Raw genomic sequence first — 20001 nt, forward strand, 5'->3', positions numbered from 1 at the left:
GATGTCTTTGATGTGTCCCATCTTATCAGTAACACCTAATACTGCGGAGGAACCACGCGTACAGTTAGCAATAGGTGACAAAAAAAATTCCTTCCTAGTTGACACCGGGGCCACTAGGTCCTGCATAAGGGAGGGTACATTTTAAATGTCAGGCAAAGCCATGCACACTCACGGATTCTCTGGGGCTCAAGGGATGGTTCCCTTCACTGACAACATCTCTTTATCTATGGGAGATCACAACATGTCTCTCCCACTTCTGTTCTCGAAGCAGTCACCAGTAAACATACTTGGGAGGGACATAATGAGCAGATTGAATATGACCATCTCCTTCACGGAGAAGGGCATAATTTGCTCTACACCAGGAATTAACATGCTCACAGCACGACAAATACTGCAGGCTTACTGTGGCCAAACAGTGGCCCGGGCTGAGCCTGTAGATGCAGAGATCTTCCAATATGGGAAAGACATGGCAATTGCATGGTTGCCTGGAATTGAGGGCGAAATTTGGAGGATTTCAACAGCTTACCTATTCAAACCTGAAACACCAGCAAGTGAAAAGGAGGGGGAAATGATTTCAGTAAGCATCGAGAGCATTATGGCAACTGCAGAGTACATCGCAGTACATGCCCAAGACAGGGAGGGGAGGGCCTGGAGAGCTGTAATAGCACTGGCAGATGGATGCAGGCTTACACAGGTATCTGATGAGGAGCTCTTCTCAGACGACAATGGAGAGGGAGAGATGGTGTTTGGGATGAGCATTAACATTTGGTTGAAGGTAACATACAAACAAGTGGCTCAAAAAATGGCAATGGCACTAGAGGCACCTGCACCTACACCAGTGCCATTTTACGAGGAAAACATGGCAGCTGTACCCACATCACTGTGGACCACCAGTCCATATGACGTTGGCTGCATCAAGAGCTTTGTTGGAGTAAAAATAAAATTGAAAAAAGTAGCAATGCTACCAAGAGTGAAACAATACCCACTATCAAAAGAGGCCGCCCTAATAAACAATGGTATACTAGTACCATCAGAATCACCTTGCAATGCTGCTGTGTACCCTGTACGCAAAGCAAAAGGAAGGTCTTGGCATTTTATCCAGGACCTAAGGCCCTTGAACCACATTGTAGAGGCAGAGTACCCCATAGCAGCTAACCCGGCTACCATAATATGTGGGATACCAGCAGAAGCATCACAGTTTTCCGTGATTGACCTCAAAAATGCTTTTTTCTCGATACCGCTGCACCCAGACTCACAGGACCTGACAAGCTTCACATACCGCAACACAAAATGGAAACACACAAAGTTGCCCAGGGGTACTGTGAGTCACCATCCATCTTCAACAGAATGATAAAAATGGATTTGGGAAACATTGAGATGGAGAGCACGGTGCTGCAATACGTAGATGACATCATCATTTGCAGCACCACAGAATGAAGGTGTAGGAAGGACTCATTGAAAATGCTCACAGTGTTAGCTGAGAAGGGGTACCAGGTGGACAAGGAAAAGTTACAGTATTGCCAGGAACAGGTGCTCTACATTGGTCAGCTCATTTCACAGCATGGAAGGAACATTGCACCACAAAGGGCACAAGTTATAACAAACACACCGCAACCACAGACAGTTAGAGAACTCCAACAGTTTTTGGGCCTATGCAATTACTGCAGGGCGTGGGTTTTCAACTACAGCTCATACATAGGACCCCTGCTCGAGGCCCTCAGAGAAGCACAGAAGGGGGACAGAAGGTTGGGATGGACAAGAGAAATGAAAGAGGCATTTGAAGAATGAAAACATGCCATCTCAACAGCACCAGTGCTGGCCACACCAAACTATGAACACCAATTTTGTATCTTCTCACATTGCGACTCAGCAGTAATGAAGACAGTACGGACACAAAAAACAATGTAATGTTAGGTCATTTCCCTTGTGAACAGAGTTTAGCCGCCGCAGCTTTTGCGGTGGAAAAATCCTCATCAATAAAAATGGGGTGCCCTACCACACTATTTGTGGAATACGCCCTCTTTGCTATTCTGAACAAGCCCAAATCAACATTGACCACACAGAGAGCATCAGGCTGTGAAATAATTCTATCCAGAGCAGAATTAACAATTGTAAGGTGAAGTAATGTAAACCCCGCGAGATTTATAGCGGAGCGGGTTGAAGATGGTGACTAAGCTCATGATTGCACACAGGCCATCGCAATTTACTCCAGCAAAAGAAAGGCTGAGGAAAATGCCCTAGTGGGGGGAGACAATGTACATTGATGGGTCCTCAACAATTGACCAGAGTGACGGGGTAAGAAGGACAGGAGCAGCAGTGGTTAGGCTAACAGAGGTTTGGATTTATGTACCAGTAAAATGTGTACAGCTGCCACAACATTCCTCAGCCCAAGCGGCAGAAATAGTGGCCCTAATTTTGGCACTAAAATAGAGAATTGACAAGAGGGTAACAATATATTCAGACAGTGCATATGTCACACCAACGGTACACTCAGGATTAATAAAATGGCAACGAAGAGGGTTCAGAAGAGCTGATGGTACCCCGGTACCACACGCCCCCCTACTTGCTGAACTGATTGAAGTAATTAATGACCCTAGAGAAATAGCCCTGGTGAAGTGTCAGGCACACACTAACGGGATGACCCTATCTCAAAAGGAAATGAAACAGCAGACGCACATGCCAAACATGCTGCATACTTTGGTGAGATGTGGACCCTCCCAGAAAAACAAGAAGATAAAGGGAGGGCGGGAGCAAGACAGAAGATAATGAAGGAGGGATACACTCACATCCCTGAAACACAGATACTGGAATTACAGGCAGCAGCACCCATGGTGGAAAAGGAACTATGGGTCAAAAGAGGGTGCACAATGTTCCCCACAGATGCATTATGGTGTCAGAATAATACAGGGAAGGTGGTGATGCCCCTAGCCCTATTGAAAACAGCCCTGGCTCAGCTACATCATCCAACACACACAGGAAAGGAAGTGATTGCAGCACGAATAAAGGAGGCCTGGTTCTGTCCCGAGTTAAATTCACATGTTGCAAACTTTATCAGCAAATGCCTAACATGTTAACAGTTCACAGCCGGTCACACGCTGCAAGTGATAAAAGGTACAATACCCCGACCAGAAGGAAGGACCCTTCCTGCACCTGCACATTGACCACGTTGACATGATCAATCTATGTCAAGGACACAGATACATGATTGTAGTGGTATGCCCATTTTCGAGGTGAATAGAGGCTGGGACCTGCTCTCATGCAGACGCCTTCAGAGCAGCAAGATTTCTAGTGAGGGAAGTCTTCCCGAGGTGGGGAATTTTCAAAGTGCTGCGGTCAGACAATGGCCTGCACTTTGCAAACAAAATGTTTGAACACATAACTGCACTACTTGGCATCAAACACAAGTTTGCATGCGCATATCACCCACAGGCTAACGGTTTTTGTGAATGCCTCAACGGCCTCCTGAAAGAGGAAATTGCAAAGATACAGCAGACAACTAAGAAGAGCTGGTTGTACTGCCTCCCCATGGCCCTGTTTGAGTTAAGGAATAGGCCAGGGCCAGATCACCACCTCACACCCCACAAGGTGGTGACTGGACGTCAGATGCGCCTTGCACTAAAGCCTTCATCAAGGGCCTTGACCGACTATGACAGCTCTGCAAATGTTTTTGGTGTTGAAATGTATCAATATGTGTCTTCTTTGATTACTAGTGTCGCCTTTATCTCTCGACAGCTTGAGCGCACGCGGGGCGTGTCGAAAACCACTGGAAAAGAAGAAACAAATGAGGAACAAGGACCACAAACAAACTGGACTGTTGCAGAAGGGGACCACATTCTCCTCTGCAACTTCAACCGCCGGTGTAACACCCACAGGTTCACTGGGCCCCACCAGGTGGAAGAAGTAGCTCCTCGAGCTGTAAAGCTCTGTGATAAGAAAGTGTGGAACCACTTACATGACATCAAGCCCTACAAAGACCAGACCCACCCTTGCGTTGACAACAGGGCCACCACAGCAACAACAATAACAAAAGACAACACAGCAGCATCTGCAACAAAAGATAATAGTGACACTGCCCCTCACCCCTCCCAAACCACAAACTCTAAAAACTTTGGACATTTCCCCACAGCCCACTCCATGGTCATGAGATCTGTAGGGTATTTTGTGGAGATTTGGGGCCTGACGGTATTTTATTACCGCTGAGAAATAACTTAGCAATAATCACTCTTTGTATTCAGATTTGGCCATGTGCAACAATAATACAATGGACATGCATTATTTCAGCACCCAGACCTGCATATTTGGTATACGTGGTTGGTGGTATTTTGGTGAGCATAATTCCCTTGTTTTATTTGTGGCCCCAATGTCCAGAATCCCTTATCTTTGCTTAGATTTTTCGTGTGATCACTAGAGAGACCTCAGACCTGCATTCTAGGGAAACCACAATTTCCAGTGATAGTGTTGGTGCGCCACCATGGGCAAACTCACTGACTTATTTACGACAGAGAGCTATATGTGGTAGTCTTGTGGTAATTTCCACTACCTTATATACGGTAGGGAGCTATGTTCAGAGAGTCTCTCTTCCCGTTGGCTCATGTACCTCCAACAAGTTATACTACAGTCACTCACAATTATTCATACTGATTCTGACATACACACATCTGTCTTAAAATGACCATTGCACTGTTTAAAAATCTCCCCACATCATTGGCATTGTAATGGTAAATAGAAAATAAACCACCCGTCTGTTTTCAAATATTTTCTGTATTATAAAATTTGCATTTAGACATAATCTCATTCTTTACAGCAATAAAAGGGAACAATCAAAGCATTTTCAATGACACACTGCAATTATAGTGGCGGAGAACAGAACTTAAATTGCAACATTAGCACTTGATTAAGACACGCACGGGACTTTCATTTTTCTACACTGACTGCATACTTTCGTGCACACACACAGCTCCCCCAGTTAGGTAATTACCTTATCTGTTTAGAGGATTCTCTCTGTGAATGTGGCTCTCTTGGCTTAACTCCAACGAAAAGGGACGCTTGCCTTCTCAAGCCGGGGTCATTGCCTGGAATTCTCAGCTTTTTCAGATAGGACAGCCTCTGCCAGTGGAAATGTAATTCTTTCAGCTTTCCCCAGTCTCGACTGCAGCAGGACACCCCCACAGCCAGGTCTTCTCCCCAGTAGTGCAGAAAGATGTCTGCCTGTCTTTTTCCCTGCTACTGCCCACTAAAACTTTCCTCTCAGCCCTCTTTATGACGTGTTCCAATGAAATCCATCATCTCTCATCCTCCTACTTTTAAACAATAGCTTCGCTTATACATTTGCAATTGTTGCAAATCTGACTTCCTTCCTCCTGCAGTTACTGTGCACAACAACACGGATAATCAGGCAGAGAAGAGAGGAAAAATCTGCACACTCATTTAACTGGTTTTCAAAATATGCCTAATTCTGCAGTAGAGAACACATTTTATTAGTGAGTTATAATAAAATAAGGTTTTATTAGTCAGGTTAATGGTTAATATGTTAGCTGTTAATTTTCAAATGTGTCTCTAGCAATATAGGCATTTCAGGTGAAAAATAGTGTGCATATTTTTAAATGAACACGTGTGCTTTTAACTGTAAAAATAGCTTTGCATCTTATATGTTAAAATCGTTTTTTGACTGAATAGTCTGTCTTTCCTTGTTAATCTGTTAACCCATATAGCAATGCACCGCACCCTTGTGGTGGTGCTGCAAAAAAAAAAATGCTACTTGTGCAGTAGTGCTGTAATGCTACTTGTGCAGTAGCGCTGTAATGCTACTTGTGCAGTAACATGCCAAATATCCTTACATATACCCTCCTTTTGTTTTTAGAACTTGGCTATAATCCAAGCCAATCTCTAAAAACAACTTGTTTTTAGAACTTGGCTATAATCCAAGCCAATCTCCAAAAACAACTTGTACTTTCTTTTTCTCTTAAAATGCATGTGTATTGGGATATCTTTCTCTTCCTGACGTAGTCAGTAAAATCAGTAACATTTTCATTTTTACTGATATCACAATCAACCATCCACCCATGATTAGCACCAGGATAGCCAAACCCACTATTGAGCGTTCCCCCCAGGTTCCCCAATTAAATCTTTCCACTTCTATTATGCCCAGATTACTAATTGTAATATTGTTTTTTTCGCAAATTCATTTTCATAACATGTCTTTCTTTGTGATTCAATAAATATTCCACATCTGGATCTATTGGAAAAGTATCCCTTTGAAAAAAATCGATATTTTCCACTTGGCTTTCCCAAACATCATTTGTTACATGGAACAATGTTAATCCCCCAATTGACACAATTGCATCCTTTGGAACCTGTAAATAAAAAACATTATATTTTACCTGTTTAACCACGTATGTTCCATGGTTTAAATGTACTACCGTCATGTTCTTTAAACAGGTACTGACCAACCATTTACCTCTGACCATCTTAGCCTGTGCCATTTCTTCACTCCCCATATTACTAATAATCACTTCACATCCCTCTGATATACTTGGGTCAGATTTCAATCCACAAATAGCATCTGTGGCATCAGGAACAAACGGTTTACCTGGACACATATAATTTTGTTCTTTAAATGTTACACATGTTTCCAGGTTTGGTATTAAATAAACTTCAGGTTCCCATGACTGAAATGCCACCACTTCTGGAGTCTTAATCTTAATGAATTTGTCCTCTTGCCAAAATCCCACGTTGTGTACCCACTTCGTTTGATAAATAAGTTCAGGGGCTACAAATGGGATGCATAGCAAAAATCCGATCTCTAGTCTTTCCAAGTCCACATATAACGGCATTGCATTCCCCATTTCGAATGCAATTCTTATCTGTATAAGGTCAATTTCCCTCCTGGTCAATCTTTCTATCATTTGCCGAATGATATCCTGCGAAACAAAATACAAGGGAATATGTCCTTGAATCAATTGTGAAACTGCAGTTTGAACTTCTCTCATATAATTCGTTAATAGTCTATCAACAGGACTCATTATGTTCAATATTTCATTTAAAGTTCTGTCATGCTTAAGTATTATTTTAGTCGCCCGTTGCATCACATCCGCTTGTTCATTTAGAATGATTGCAGTTTCATTTATGAATCTTACTTGTTCATCCAGTCCCCCTCTAATTCCATCTAATGTCTTTTGTATTATTTCTAGGTCAATACTCAGTTGTTGTGCTTTAGTACTCAGTGTTCCTACCGAAATAGAATTGGCTGTTGATATTGTAGTACCTATTATTGCCCCAATTATAGACATTACCATTGATATCGCGAGCATCACCGCACCTCTCTTTCCTCTCTTCTTCTTAATGTCTGCTGAATTCACGAATGTTTTTTCCAATTGCATTAATATATCTCTTATTGACTGCTTAGCGTCCTCTTTTCTTATTTCCAGCCACTCTTTAGTCTGTTCAATCTTAATTCCGGTATTGTTCAAATGTTTTTCAATCAAAATCTCAGGATTCAATGGTATGTAGATATTTTGGAAAATCATCCTTCTATCACTCATGATGAATCCTGGTGCTTCTTCTACCGCGATACCAGATGCTGGTCCAGGTTCAATGACAACCTGTGCTTCTGAATTCTTGAAGATCCCTCCAAATATCACTATCGTTAAACTTGTCATCGGTATCATCTTCAATGCTGATCGCTTTGTAGCCTTGGTCTTCACCCCTCTTTGGGGCTTTCCCGGAATCCGTCCTCGAGGTCTCCAGGACTCCATCGTCTCCCGTGGCCTCTGGTCCCGGAACCTCCGATCAAATAATGTTAATCGTCTAAATCAAAATAGAAAATAAACAGATTAAGTACATAGCACAATACTAACTTCATCCTTTTGCCAAAAATAAAACATACTTGGTAAAAATACTTCGTTTTTTTTTTTTTTTTTTCTGAAATTAAACACAAGTTAAAAGAAAACAAACACATATAAAACAGCATTCAATATTTAATACACTTTCTCTCTGCACACCAACCACGAGCTTCCGTTATATGTGCATTTATTTATTTATTTATTTATTTATTTATTTATTTATTTATATTATATATTTTCACATATATTACAGTGTTTATGTGCCATCCTAACAATCAACTTTTTTTTAACTTCTTTGTCACTGCCTCCTGATCACACCCATTTATTTTCTCAAGGGACTCTATCCGTTTCCACATGCTCAAGCTGCCTGATCTCATGTCTGGGATGGCATGGTTTGATTTGATTTACATGGACAAACTGCTCTATTGCTGTTTCACCTTCATTTTTCAAAATTTTATACACTACAGGAGAGACTTTATCTATAATTCGAAATGGCCCCTGCCAGGCTGCCAGAAATTTAGAATTTTTCTGTTTACTTTTTCCAAAATGAAACTTGTACACCTGATCCCCTACATTGTATTCCTTTACTGATGTCTTTTTGTCATAATATGACTTAGCACTGTCAGCAGCTCTTTCCAGATTTCTCTGCACAAAAGCAAATGCATGTTGCAAATGCCTCCTCAGTTCATCAATATATTCATGAACTGTGGATGCACTCACTAGAGTTTGCTCATGTGTTCTGTATAGTAGGTGTTGTGGTAACACCATTTTCCTACCTGTTAAGACCTCATGGGGGCTAACACCTGTTGCTTTGGCAGGAGTCGACCTGATTGCCATCAAAACCAATGGTAAACGCAAATCCCAGCTGGAACCTGCTTCTGCCACAAATTTCTTTAAAATGTCCACAACAGACCTATTGCTTCTTTCAACTGTACCTGAAGACGCCGCCCGATATGCGATATGTAGTTTCCTTTTTACACCTAGTATTTGCCATACCTTACTCATTAGAGTACTTGTGAAATGACTTCCTCTGTCTGACTCAATTCTTTGTGGCAACCCAAACCTTGAGAACACATGGTTCACCAGCAATGTGGCTGCTGTTTGCGCACTACAATCTGGTGCGGGAATGCACTCAATCCATTTTGACATCAAACATACCACACTCAAAATATAGCGGTGTCCCCTGCTCGACCTTTTTAAAGGACCTACATAGTCTATTTGCAAATCTGACCATGGGAGAGTTAGGCCTCTTTTCATCAATGGTGCTCTATGCATTGGTGAAGCAGGTTTAAATTGGGCGCATACTAGACATCCTCTAGTATATAATTCCACATCTTGGGACATATGTGGCCAGTAAGCATAATCTTTTAGTATTTCTAATGTCTTTTGTGAACCTCTATGGCCTGCAGTTATGGCATCGTGTGCATGGTGTAGCATTAGTCCTCTGAATGAAAGGGGTACTACCCACTGTATTTGCCCTGTTATGGACTCTCTAATCATGAGTCCATCCTGTAATCTAATTCGTGTTTTGTTCTTTAATAACACCCTCAACTCTTCTTTTCCCATACAATCATTTTCTGTTAAAGGATTTTTTTCAGGATCTATCAAATGATTATAATAGATTCCCAAAATTTGATCATTCTTTTGTGCCTCAATCAAATCTTGGTCTGGCGTGTCATGACTCCACTGCACCACCGGTTGATCTACCTCCTTTGGTGCTTTAGAACGTGTGACTGCATCAATTTGTATTTCACCCATTAAATAATCAATAGGTAGCAATTCTCCCATCACAGCCCCAATCTTAGCCAGATGGTCTGCCTTATCATTTCCCTCCTTATCCTCTCCTGGTGTTTTTAAATGCCCACGAATTTTTCTCCAGTATATTGTTAAATTATTTTCTGACACCAATTTGTCTATGGCTTGTATCATTTTTCCATGTTTAAGTGGCTTTTTGTTGTATGTAACCATGCCTCTTGCTTTCCAACCAGGCAAATACTCCACAAAGCTATTCCGTGCATAGTCAGAATCAGTCACCAGGACAATTTCACTGAACTTTTTATCAACTGCAGTAGCAATTGCTTTATAGATGGCTGCCAATTCCGCCACCTGACTGCTCCTATCTCCAATCCTCATCCCTATACTAGGAACGCCTTCACATTTCAACCAGACATTTCCTATTCCTGCCACTAATTGTTTATTACTGTCATTTTCAATGTGAAAAGCACAACCATCCACATATACAGTTGGCAAATCCTTGCATGTTTTTTCATCAAAAGCTTTGTGTGGTGATTGTTCAAACTCCTGCAAACTAGCTTCCACATCCATTTCATTTGTTATTTGTTCAGCTGCACAGTCATGTAAGTCAGCTAACCCTTGAGCAATTGGGCTCTTTTTATTTTGTCCATATCTTACTTCTACGGGAAAACCTTGTAATGTCAGCGTCCATGAAGTGATTCTGGATTGCGCTAGATTGCCTGATCTAATTCTTTTACTCTCTAAAAATTGCAAAGGTTGATGATTTGTTTCAATAATCACCTTTTCTCCCTGAACAATGGGGCGGAAATGTTGTAGCGCCCACACAGTGGTTAATAGGGCCTTTTCGCATTCATTAAATTTCATTTCAACTTGGGAAAATGCCTTACTTGCATATGCAATGGTTTTGTGATTCAAATCGTGTTTTTGTGATAACACTGCTGACATACAATGTTCAGAAAAGCCTATTTCTATAAAGAAATCCCTGTCCTTTATGGGGTATGCTAAACATGGTGCCTTTACAAGACATTCCTTCAATCTAGCCACTGCATCAGACTGCTCTCTTCCCCATTTCCAGGGAGTATTTAGTTTAAGCAGTTTAGTCAATGGTTGAGTGATTTCTGCATAATTCTCAATGAACTTTCTGTTATAGCCTGTCATCCCTAATAAACTTTTTACTCCTTTCACATTTTTAGGATCTTTTAATCTTTGTATGGCCTCTATTTTCTTCCTTTGTGGATTTAGCCCATGTTCAGTCACTTCATGCCCTAGAAAGTTCACTTTTTTCTTGCACCATTGTGCTTTTTGCAAAGATACTTTGGCGCCTGCTTTCTGCAATTGGCCAAGCACATGTCTTATTTCATCAAAATGGCTTTTAAGGTTTTCATTTTTTATCAAGACATCATCCACATAAACTATTGTCCCTCTTTCCGCTGCATCCGGCATGGCCTTTCTCAAAAATATGCCAAATTCACTCCCACTATTGATGTACCCGAACGGAGCTCTAAGCCAGGCATATTGAGTCCTGTCAAATGTAAAGGAAAATAGGTGTTGTATCTCCTCTGCCAATGGCACACACCAATATCCAGATGTGAGATCTAACGTGGTAAATACATTTGAACCATGTATCTGAGCTAGGCCCTGATCAATGAATGGTAGTGGCCATCTAGATACTGGTACTCTTTTATTTAACTCTCTTAAGTCTGCACACAGCCGCCATTGACCATTTGGCTTTAACACACCTAAAATAGGCGTATTGGATGTGCTATGAATGGGCCTAATTATTCCCCGTGATTCCAAATTTTTAATAATCTCTGCCAATGATTCTAAACATGCCAGCGGTAGTCTATACTGGCGTACAAACACTGGATTTCCGCTACAACCTTCTGGTAGTGTGGCCACATGTAAATCAGTTAAACCACAATCATAAGCATCTTTTGCAAATACATCCTTAAACTCCATAAATATTTCCCTCAGATTGCGTCGATCCTCATCGCTGTTACATGCATCCGCTAAGGAGATCTGCTCTTCTACCATTCTGGAAAATTCTGGAAACTCTTCTGGTAAAGGAATCTCAGTGCTTTCCTCTAACTGTGTGGCTGTGTCTTTTTGTAGGGCTGCCACTTTCAAATATTTTGGCATATCAGCTTCCACTTCAATGGGCTGATTTCCTGTTTCATTTTCATTTAAATTAAATATTATGCAATCCTCTTGATGGCAGCACACTGTCTCATTTGAATCATAAGGATACACAGAATGAATTTTAAATATTCCTTTGGGCTGAGAGTCCAGGTGTTCTGGCAACTCGCCCTTGGCATCTACATATTTTTCAGGAATATTCCCAATCACCATGTTATTTAAATCTGCCGTATAATGTGATTTTTGTATGGCCATTCCTAATGGGGAGTTTTCCTCTAAATGAATATCCTGACAACCTTTATTATTCACCATGATTTTTACAGATCCCTCACCAATGTCTACCAATGGAATGTATTCATAATCCAGGCCTTGCTGTTTTATGGATTCATTCAGGCATACAAATGCATCAGAGCCTTTCATCTGCTGTCCATTTTTGCATTTCAGTGTTATTGCAAACTGTTTTGTAAATGCAGGAACAATAGTATTTTTCCTCATCTGTAATTCGACTGCATAAGGAACTAGTTGTGCACAATGATAAGCCCTTCTTTTGTCTCCAAATTCAGGCGCCGGCCCACCTAGGCGTGACCATATTTTTTGATTAAGGAAATCTAACACCATACACATTCTGTGCATGATGTCATTGCCCATGTAAAATTCATTTTGTGCTCCACTCACTATCCATACATTATGGTAAATTGCTTTCTGCCCAATGCTAATTTTAAGCATGCATCTGCCTGTAATTCGGTTTTCAAAGTCTGGACTGTCCAACCCAGAAACATATTGGTTTTTAATCCTAAATTTTGGGATTTCTTCCCTCTCCATAATTTTTTGCAACAATTTCTCATTAATGAAACTCCTTTCATGTTCAAGCGCTAAAGTGGCTTTTATTGTTTTAAGATAATCATTTATACCAGCGTGAACCCATGGTTGCTCATCTTCCATGTGTATCTCTGCCAGAGTGGTAATGTGTTTTTCTGAATCTGTTTTAGGAACAATATTCTGTTTGCATGTATTCTCTTTTAAATAGAAACGTAATGTGTGTTCGTCTATGGCAGTCTGCCAATCTTTCCTTGGGTCCAAGTATATTTGTACAGGTAGTTTTTCATTGTCGCTCTGATCTTTGTCTTGACACCTTAATATAACAGTGACACTAGGTATGCAGCTATTCTGGAGATATACCTCCACAGCATCATTTGTTTTGGCAACGGTGTGACATTCTTTTATATTGCTGTTTTGTGATTTTAGTTTCTTAGGCCTCAATGGTTTTTTGGTTAAGGACCACAGCACTCCATTCACCCCATCTATGAGAGGAGACAATCTTTTCAGGCAATCTGTCCCCATCAGAAATGGAATTTCACAAATAGATGTGATCAATACCTCTTGTTTCATTCTGTGCTTTCCTATTTTTATGTCAACCTCAGTTACACCTATGATGGGCACCTCCTCCCCATTAAAGTTATGCACTGGGCCTTGATTTGCCTTCACTGTGATCTGACTCTGTGGAGGCCTCCCTTCATTGATACTCTTTACCAGCTCCTTGGACATAATTGTGGCCTGTGCGCCAGTGTCAATCATAGCAAAGGTGTGGCATTTTTCTTCTACAGTGATGGGTGCATAATATCTGTCCTCAACTTCCTCTAATACACATAAGAAATGTGAATTCTTACTGATTTCAGGGCTCACCTTTCTCAGGTCTTTTTCACTTTTGGCTAAGCACATTGGTAAATGAAAAGACATTTTTCCCTCCTTTTTACCCATTTCTGTGCGAGATATTTTATTCATTTCTCCATGTTCAGAGGTTTTTTGGAGTGTGGCCACCGTTCGCCCATCCATCTGGGTAACATCAGAGGCCACATTACAACCTTCCAACTGAACATGTGTCACAACATCATTCAGCAATTTGTCATTTTTTAATTCTGTGCATTTGTGATCATTTAGTGTAATACCAGCCCTTTCAGCCTCTTCAAAAATATGTGGCTCAAAGAATTTTTCAGGTGATTGACTTGTACCCTCCTTGTGAGTATTTCCTTTTTCTGTCTGTGTTTGGTAATTGTTTTGCTTGCCCAGGGAAGGAGCTATGGCATCCCCACTTACTCCCTGTTCACTGGTATTCCCCATGCATGAGTCATTTTTCTTAAATCTGTCCCTTTGTTCTTTTGGAATTCCTAATGTTTCTTTTTCATTTGTGCAAATCTTTACTGTTTTATTTAGCTCTAAGTTAAACCGTACCTCTTTTTTAGAAGTATTTGCACTTTCTGTCACAATTTCATTTACTGGTACTTTCATTTTTAATCCATTAGACATCTCAGAGTCGTTATGCAAGATTATATCAGAGCAATCTGTCATTTTGGCACTGCAGTCATCATGAGTACTTAGTCACTTTTCGGAAGCCCCCCGGTCATTGCTATGGCCATCAGCCCCCTCTTTGGAATGTTGTTTTTGCGTTGTATAGAGCTTTCCTATTTGCTCAGCTAACATTTTCACTTGGGCCTCAAGGCATTGGAACCTTTCCACCTCTCTAGGATCCTCTTTCTGTGGCCTAGGTCGATATTGGGTGTTTTCCCCCTGATTGGATCTATTCTGATACCTCTCAGGTGATTGATACCGGTTGGGATGGTTTCTGAACTCTTGATTCATTTGTGGAGGGGAGCGGGTTGCACCCATCCTTTGATTATAGTCCCCTGGTGGGGAATCATTGTACTGGCGTGGACTGTAGTTCACGTTTTGCTTCATGTCCTGTCTCTCAGATTGTGGGTACTGGCCCCTATATTGATTTCCATTATCAGTAAATCGATCCACATATCGGGGCCTATCCTGATTACCATATATCATGGTGCTGGGATCAAATCTGCTCTGTGTCCCCAATGACTGGTAGGGACCATCATTTCTTTGATCTTGATTTTGTCTCTGGTTATTGTTCATACCTGCCATATCAGACCGGTATCTTACCCGGGGTCTATCTCCTAAATATCTAGGGCTGATGTAGCTCTCTCTATTACTAGGATCATGTGATTGGAACATTGGTACAGTAAATGGCGATCTTTGTTGATTACCCCTTTGTTCAGGTGTCACATTATTTTTACCTTGGCTTTGAGCAGACTCAAGGGACATTTTGGCTGACCTGATTTCCATTACTGTGGCTGAGGGTTCTTTAGATTTAGGCCTAGTATCTTTCATTTTATCACTTTCTCTACCCTGACAATAGAGTACCTCATATAGCTTGGTGCTTTGATGTACAATCCATTCAAGGGACTTGTCACGGTCAAATTCACGGACCAATTGGGATATGATGTCTTTCTGTAGCCCATAGAAGTATGCGGTTTTAAACTCATTGGAATTTGAGTCAAAAGATACATCAAAGCGAGAGAATGCTCTTTTTAAGTCTTGTAAAAATTGGCGAGGTGATGTATTAGGTCCAGCAGTAATAGTGTACGCAACTTTCTTTGCCTCCTGCAATGACTGAAAAGGAGAAAAATGGCGCCTAATTTCTTTTTCAAACTCCAGCCATGTCATATTCTGCTGTTCATTTAATCCCCTTATGATGCTGGCCGTCGGGGCATCTAAAGTTAAATGAAAATATTGTCTGTACTGTTCCTTAGGTATCTGGAGCGCTTTAAAAATGTCATGCACCGCTTCTAAGTGATCCTCAATGCAGCATTCACCTCCCTTTTTAAATGGTTTGATCAGGGCTTTAATGGATTTCATTATTTTTATGGGGCTACTTGTTGCAATGCATGGAATTGCACTATTTTGTGATTCAATCCTGTTTTCAGGTGTATGAGATTGGTGGCTGCCCCCAATGGGAGTATCAAATCCCCCAAGGGCGCTGCAACCAAGTTCAGTCACCGGCCCAGTCACTGGGGCACTAGCTCTTTGGGCAGAGCTAGAATTCACCTCCACTCCATTGAATGTGGTGCCCTGCCGCCTCTCCTGGGACCTGGGAATGCACATTTGCTGTTCTAAGTCCTTACACTTTTTAAGGAGTCTGTTGGCTTCATCATGCAAATAATTATTTTCATCACTCATTTTATTAATTGCCTCCTGCATATCGCACATTTGCATTTGGCATTCATTGAACTCTTTACTTCTCTTGTCTCTTTCTTGGATCATTTTAATCATTTCTTGTTCTACACTCTGGAGATCACCTTCTTTTTCGCAATGTTCTTTTTGTAAAATCTGCATTTCTGAAACAACCTCATCTTTATCCTGCCTAATGTGATCCACTAAGGCTTTTAAGTGTGTCAATTCTTGCTCACTATCTTCAAATTGTTTCTTGTTTTTGGATAACTGAGTATCAAAGTCTCTGCATTTTAATTGCATGTCTTTTTGGCATACATCCAATTCTGCTCTCAACATTTCCTGATTTTTACTTGCCCCATCTAATTCAGTCTTTAACCTGTTAATTAGCTGAGTATCATTCTCTTGCATTCGCAGGGACTTGTTTAAAATAAACCATATTTTGCCGCATAGCCGTATTAAACAGTCTTTCTCTGCACTTTTATCGGCTGCATTCAATAATCTTGTAAGGCAGACCTGAATTATGCTGCCTTCTGCAAAAATATTGTCTAGTTTTTCTTTCTGCACCTCACCCTGAATGCGGTTACTCCATTCTAAGGTACTGTTCGAAGACCAATTCCCATGTGCAAATAACTTTGCCTCTAAATATTGCACTAGATCTGAGAATGTGGTTTCCCTTTGTGACATTCTGAAATTCGTTTTTAGTGGCACACTGCTATTATAAAATGGGTTCCCTTTAATGTGCAAATGGCAGTGTGAGACACGCTTGCCACGCCCAGTAGGTACTCTATGATCACTTTCCCGGCCTCCAACGCACCATAAATATGTAGGGTATTTTGTGGAGATTTGGGGCCTGACGGTATTTTATTACCGCTGAGAAATAACTTAGCAATAATCACTCTTTGTATTCAGATTTGGCCATGTGCAACAATAATACAATGGACATGCATTATTTCAGCACCCAGACCTGCATATTTGGTATACGTGGTTGGTGGTATTTTGGTGAGCATAATTCCCTTGTTTTATTTGTGGCCCCAATGTCCAGAATCCCTTATCTTTGCTTAGATTTTTCGTGTGATCACTAGAGAGACCTCAGACCTGCATTCTAGGGAAACCACAATTTCCAGTGATAGTGTTGGTGCGCCACCATGGGCAAACTCACTGACTTATTTACGACAGAGAGCTATATGTGGTAGTCTTGTGGTAATTTCCACTACCTTATATACGGTAGGGAGCTATGTTCAGAGAGTCTCTCTTCCCGTTGGCTCATGTACCTCCAACAAGTTATACTACAGTCACTCACAATTATTCATACTGATTCTGACATACACACATCTGTCTTAAAATGACCATTGCACTGTTTAAAAATCTCCCCACATCATTGGCATTGTAATGGTAAATAGAAAATAAACCACCCGTCTGTTTTCAAATATTTTCTGTATTATAAAATTTGCATTTAGACATAATCTCATTCTTTACAGCAATAAAAGGGAACAATCAAAGCATTTTCAATGACACACTGCAATTATAGTGGCGGAGAACAGAACTTAAATTGCAACATTAGCACTTGATTAAGACACGCACGGGACTTTCATTTTTCTACACTGACTGCATACTTTCGTGCACACACACAGCTCCCCCAGTTAGGTAATTACCTTATCTGTTTAGAGGATTCTCTCTGTGAATGTGGCTCTCTTGGCTTAACTCCAACGAAAAGGGACGCTTGCCTTCTCAAGCCGGGGTCATTGCCTGGAATTCTCAGCTTTTTCAGATAGGACAGCCTCTGCCAGTGGAAATGTAATTCTTTCAGCTTTCCCCAGTCTCGACTGCAGCAGGACACCCCCACAGCCAGGTCTTCTCCCCAGTAGTGCAGAAAGATGTCTGCCTGTCTTTTTCCCTGCTACTGCCCACTAAAACTTTCCTCTCAGCCCTCTTTATGACGTGTTCCAATGAAATCCATCATCTCTCATCCTCCTACTTTTAAACAATAGCTTCGCTTATACATTTGCAATTGTTGCAAATCTGACTTCCTTCCTCCTGCAGTTACTGTGCACAACAACACGGATAATCAGGCAGAGAAGAGAGGAAAAATCTGCACACTCATTTAACTGGTTTTCAAAATATGCCTAATTCTGCAGTAGAGAACACATTTTATTAGTGAGTTATAATAAAATAAGGTTTTATTAGTCAGGTTAATGGTTAATATGTTAGCTGTTAATTTTCAAATGTGTCTCTAGCAATATAGGCATTTCAGGTGAAAAATAGTGTGCATATTTTTAAATGAACACGTGTGCTTTTAACTGTAAAAATAGCTTTGCATCTTATATGTTAAAATCGTTTTTTGACTGAATAGTCTGTCTTTCCTTGTTAATCTGTTAACCCATATAGCAATGCACCGCACCCTTGTGGTGGTGCTGCAAAAAAAAAAATGCTACTTGTGCAGTAGTGCTGTAATGCTACTTGTGCAGTAGCGCTGTAATGCTACTTGTGCAGTAACATGCCAAATATCCTTACAGATCCCAGGTCAAACAAAACCCTGCCCCGGCCTGCCACCCCTGCCACTACCCAAATAAAAGACATTGCCAAAATTGTTACATTGCACCACACTTGTAGATACGTACATGTTCTCTTTTTCTTTTTGTCTTGCACATGGAGGTATTGCGAACAACTGTTTCTGTATAAGGAAAAGTGAAGAAACTAACATTGTGTTTTGCCCAGGGGTAAATGCCACACACAGACAATAACACCCCTGAAGCTCTGTCACAGCAATTTGTATACACTCTAAAAAGACCAAAATATCTAAAGAAGAGACGGATACGTGAATATTACAACACGTTCATTTTGGCCATAGAACAATCATTCAGCACCTCCACGAGCACTTACCAGCTCTGAGAGATAGGTCACTAAGATTAGCATGGGAACACTTTTCCACCTGGGCATTAAACGACTACCTGACAGGGAGAGCTTGATTAAAGAAAACTAACAAATTAACGCATATTTTCAGAAATGTTTAGGCGGGCATCTTTAACATCACCAAGAATAAGTTGCAGGACCGCAGCAAAGGTAAGAGAAAAATGCCGGTGATATTAGCTATTGTAATAAAGATTGTAGGAGTGTTGGTCATCACTGGTCAACTTGCTGCCTCTGTCATGCAGACACACTTTGCTTCTTGAATTATGGCTACACCTGAAATTAATGTACCCCCTCCCACAGCTGCAACAGGTATGGTGTCAGGTGGTACAAGTAACACAAGAGGTAATGGGAATAGGGTTAAACGTAGCACATATGGAGATAATAATGGTATTGACACATATCTCACAGATTCAGCACATGTCCAAAATTGGTAAGCAGACAACTAAGGACAACTGCTATGTGTGCTCTTTGATCCCATACGCCATGAGCACATCAAGGATGTTTGTAGCTACTGAAGTGCCAGCAAGGACAGTAGAATGACTGATATATATGGCACTGTTCCAAACAAAAGGACGATTTAAAGGGACAGTGGTATCATTGCAACGGAAGACAAGAGACTCATACCCATATGAAAATAACTTCATCAAAACTCTTAGGATGTACAACAGCTACCACCTACACACTCAAGGGTTCAGATACGTAACGGATGGCCCTGAAAAAGGCGAAACGAAGAAAGTAACGTTAGAATACATGCCGTGTGAAATTGCTGGTGAACAAGGTTGTTGGGAAAGAGCTCTCATTGTAATATATGGGAAGATATACACAAATGAAGGATGGACAGAGGGAGTGGTCGGGAACAATATGGTAACAGACGAAAATGTGAACTCAATAAACAAAACAAACCACAAATGTTGGATGGAGTGGGTAAAAAGTGTACCACTGTTAACATGGCTGGAGAAAGACGAAGACCTAATAACTATACTACCACTAACTGCACCCACACTGTGCTATCGACAGCACAGTGATGTTGATGTTGGAAATAACAACAACTGTAAAAGTACAATATTAATACCTGAGGGGGGTGCCGACACGGCAGTTCTAATAGACCACTATTGGGCCTGCGGCGATAAGGCACACCACTCATTACCTCCATCATGGAATGGAATATGCACTATGGTACACATCAACGTACCATCTCTGGTTGTGCCTCAGAAACATGTCAACATGGCCAACTTCCCCAAGATGGACGAAGGTGACAAAAGGAGAAAAAGATCTGTGATGTTTGAAGAAGGTGACGACAACAACGACACAAACATTCTGTCGAGAGTGAAAAGACAGG

The 20001-nt window shown here is 41.0% G+C and overlaps 1 protein-coding gene across 1 annotated transcript; it reads right to left on the reverse strand.

The window, feature by feature from the left end:
- Positions 1–5933: 5933 nt before the first annotated feature.
- LOC138497370 (uncharacterized) lies at positions 5934–17604 on the reverse strand. The gene is made up of 2 exons (XM_069620791.1): positions 17405–17604; positions 5934–7806 (listed from the first exon to the last, which is right to left on the reverse strand). The coding sequence occupies exon 2, from the start codon at positions 7752–7754 to the stop codon at positions 6153–6155; it is 1602 nt and encodes a 533-aa protein (XP_069476892.1). The 5' UTR covers positions 7755–7806; positions 17405–17604; the 3' UTR covers positions 5934–6152.
- Between the last annotated feature and the right edge of the window lie 2397 nt (positions 17605–20001).

The sequence above is a fragment of the Ambystoma mexicanum genome, chromosome 5q (genome assembly GCF_040938575.1).
Source record: "Ambystoma mexicanum isolate Mex_15411 chromosome 5q, UKY_AmexF1_1, whole genome shotgun sequence".
NCBI classification, from domain to species: domain Eukaryota; kingdom Metazoa; phylum Chordata; class Amphibia; order Caudata; family Ambystomatidae; genus Ambystoma; species Ambystoma mexicanum.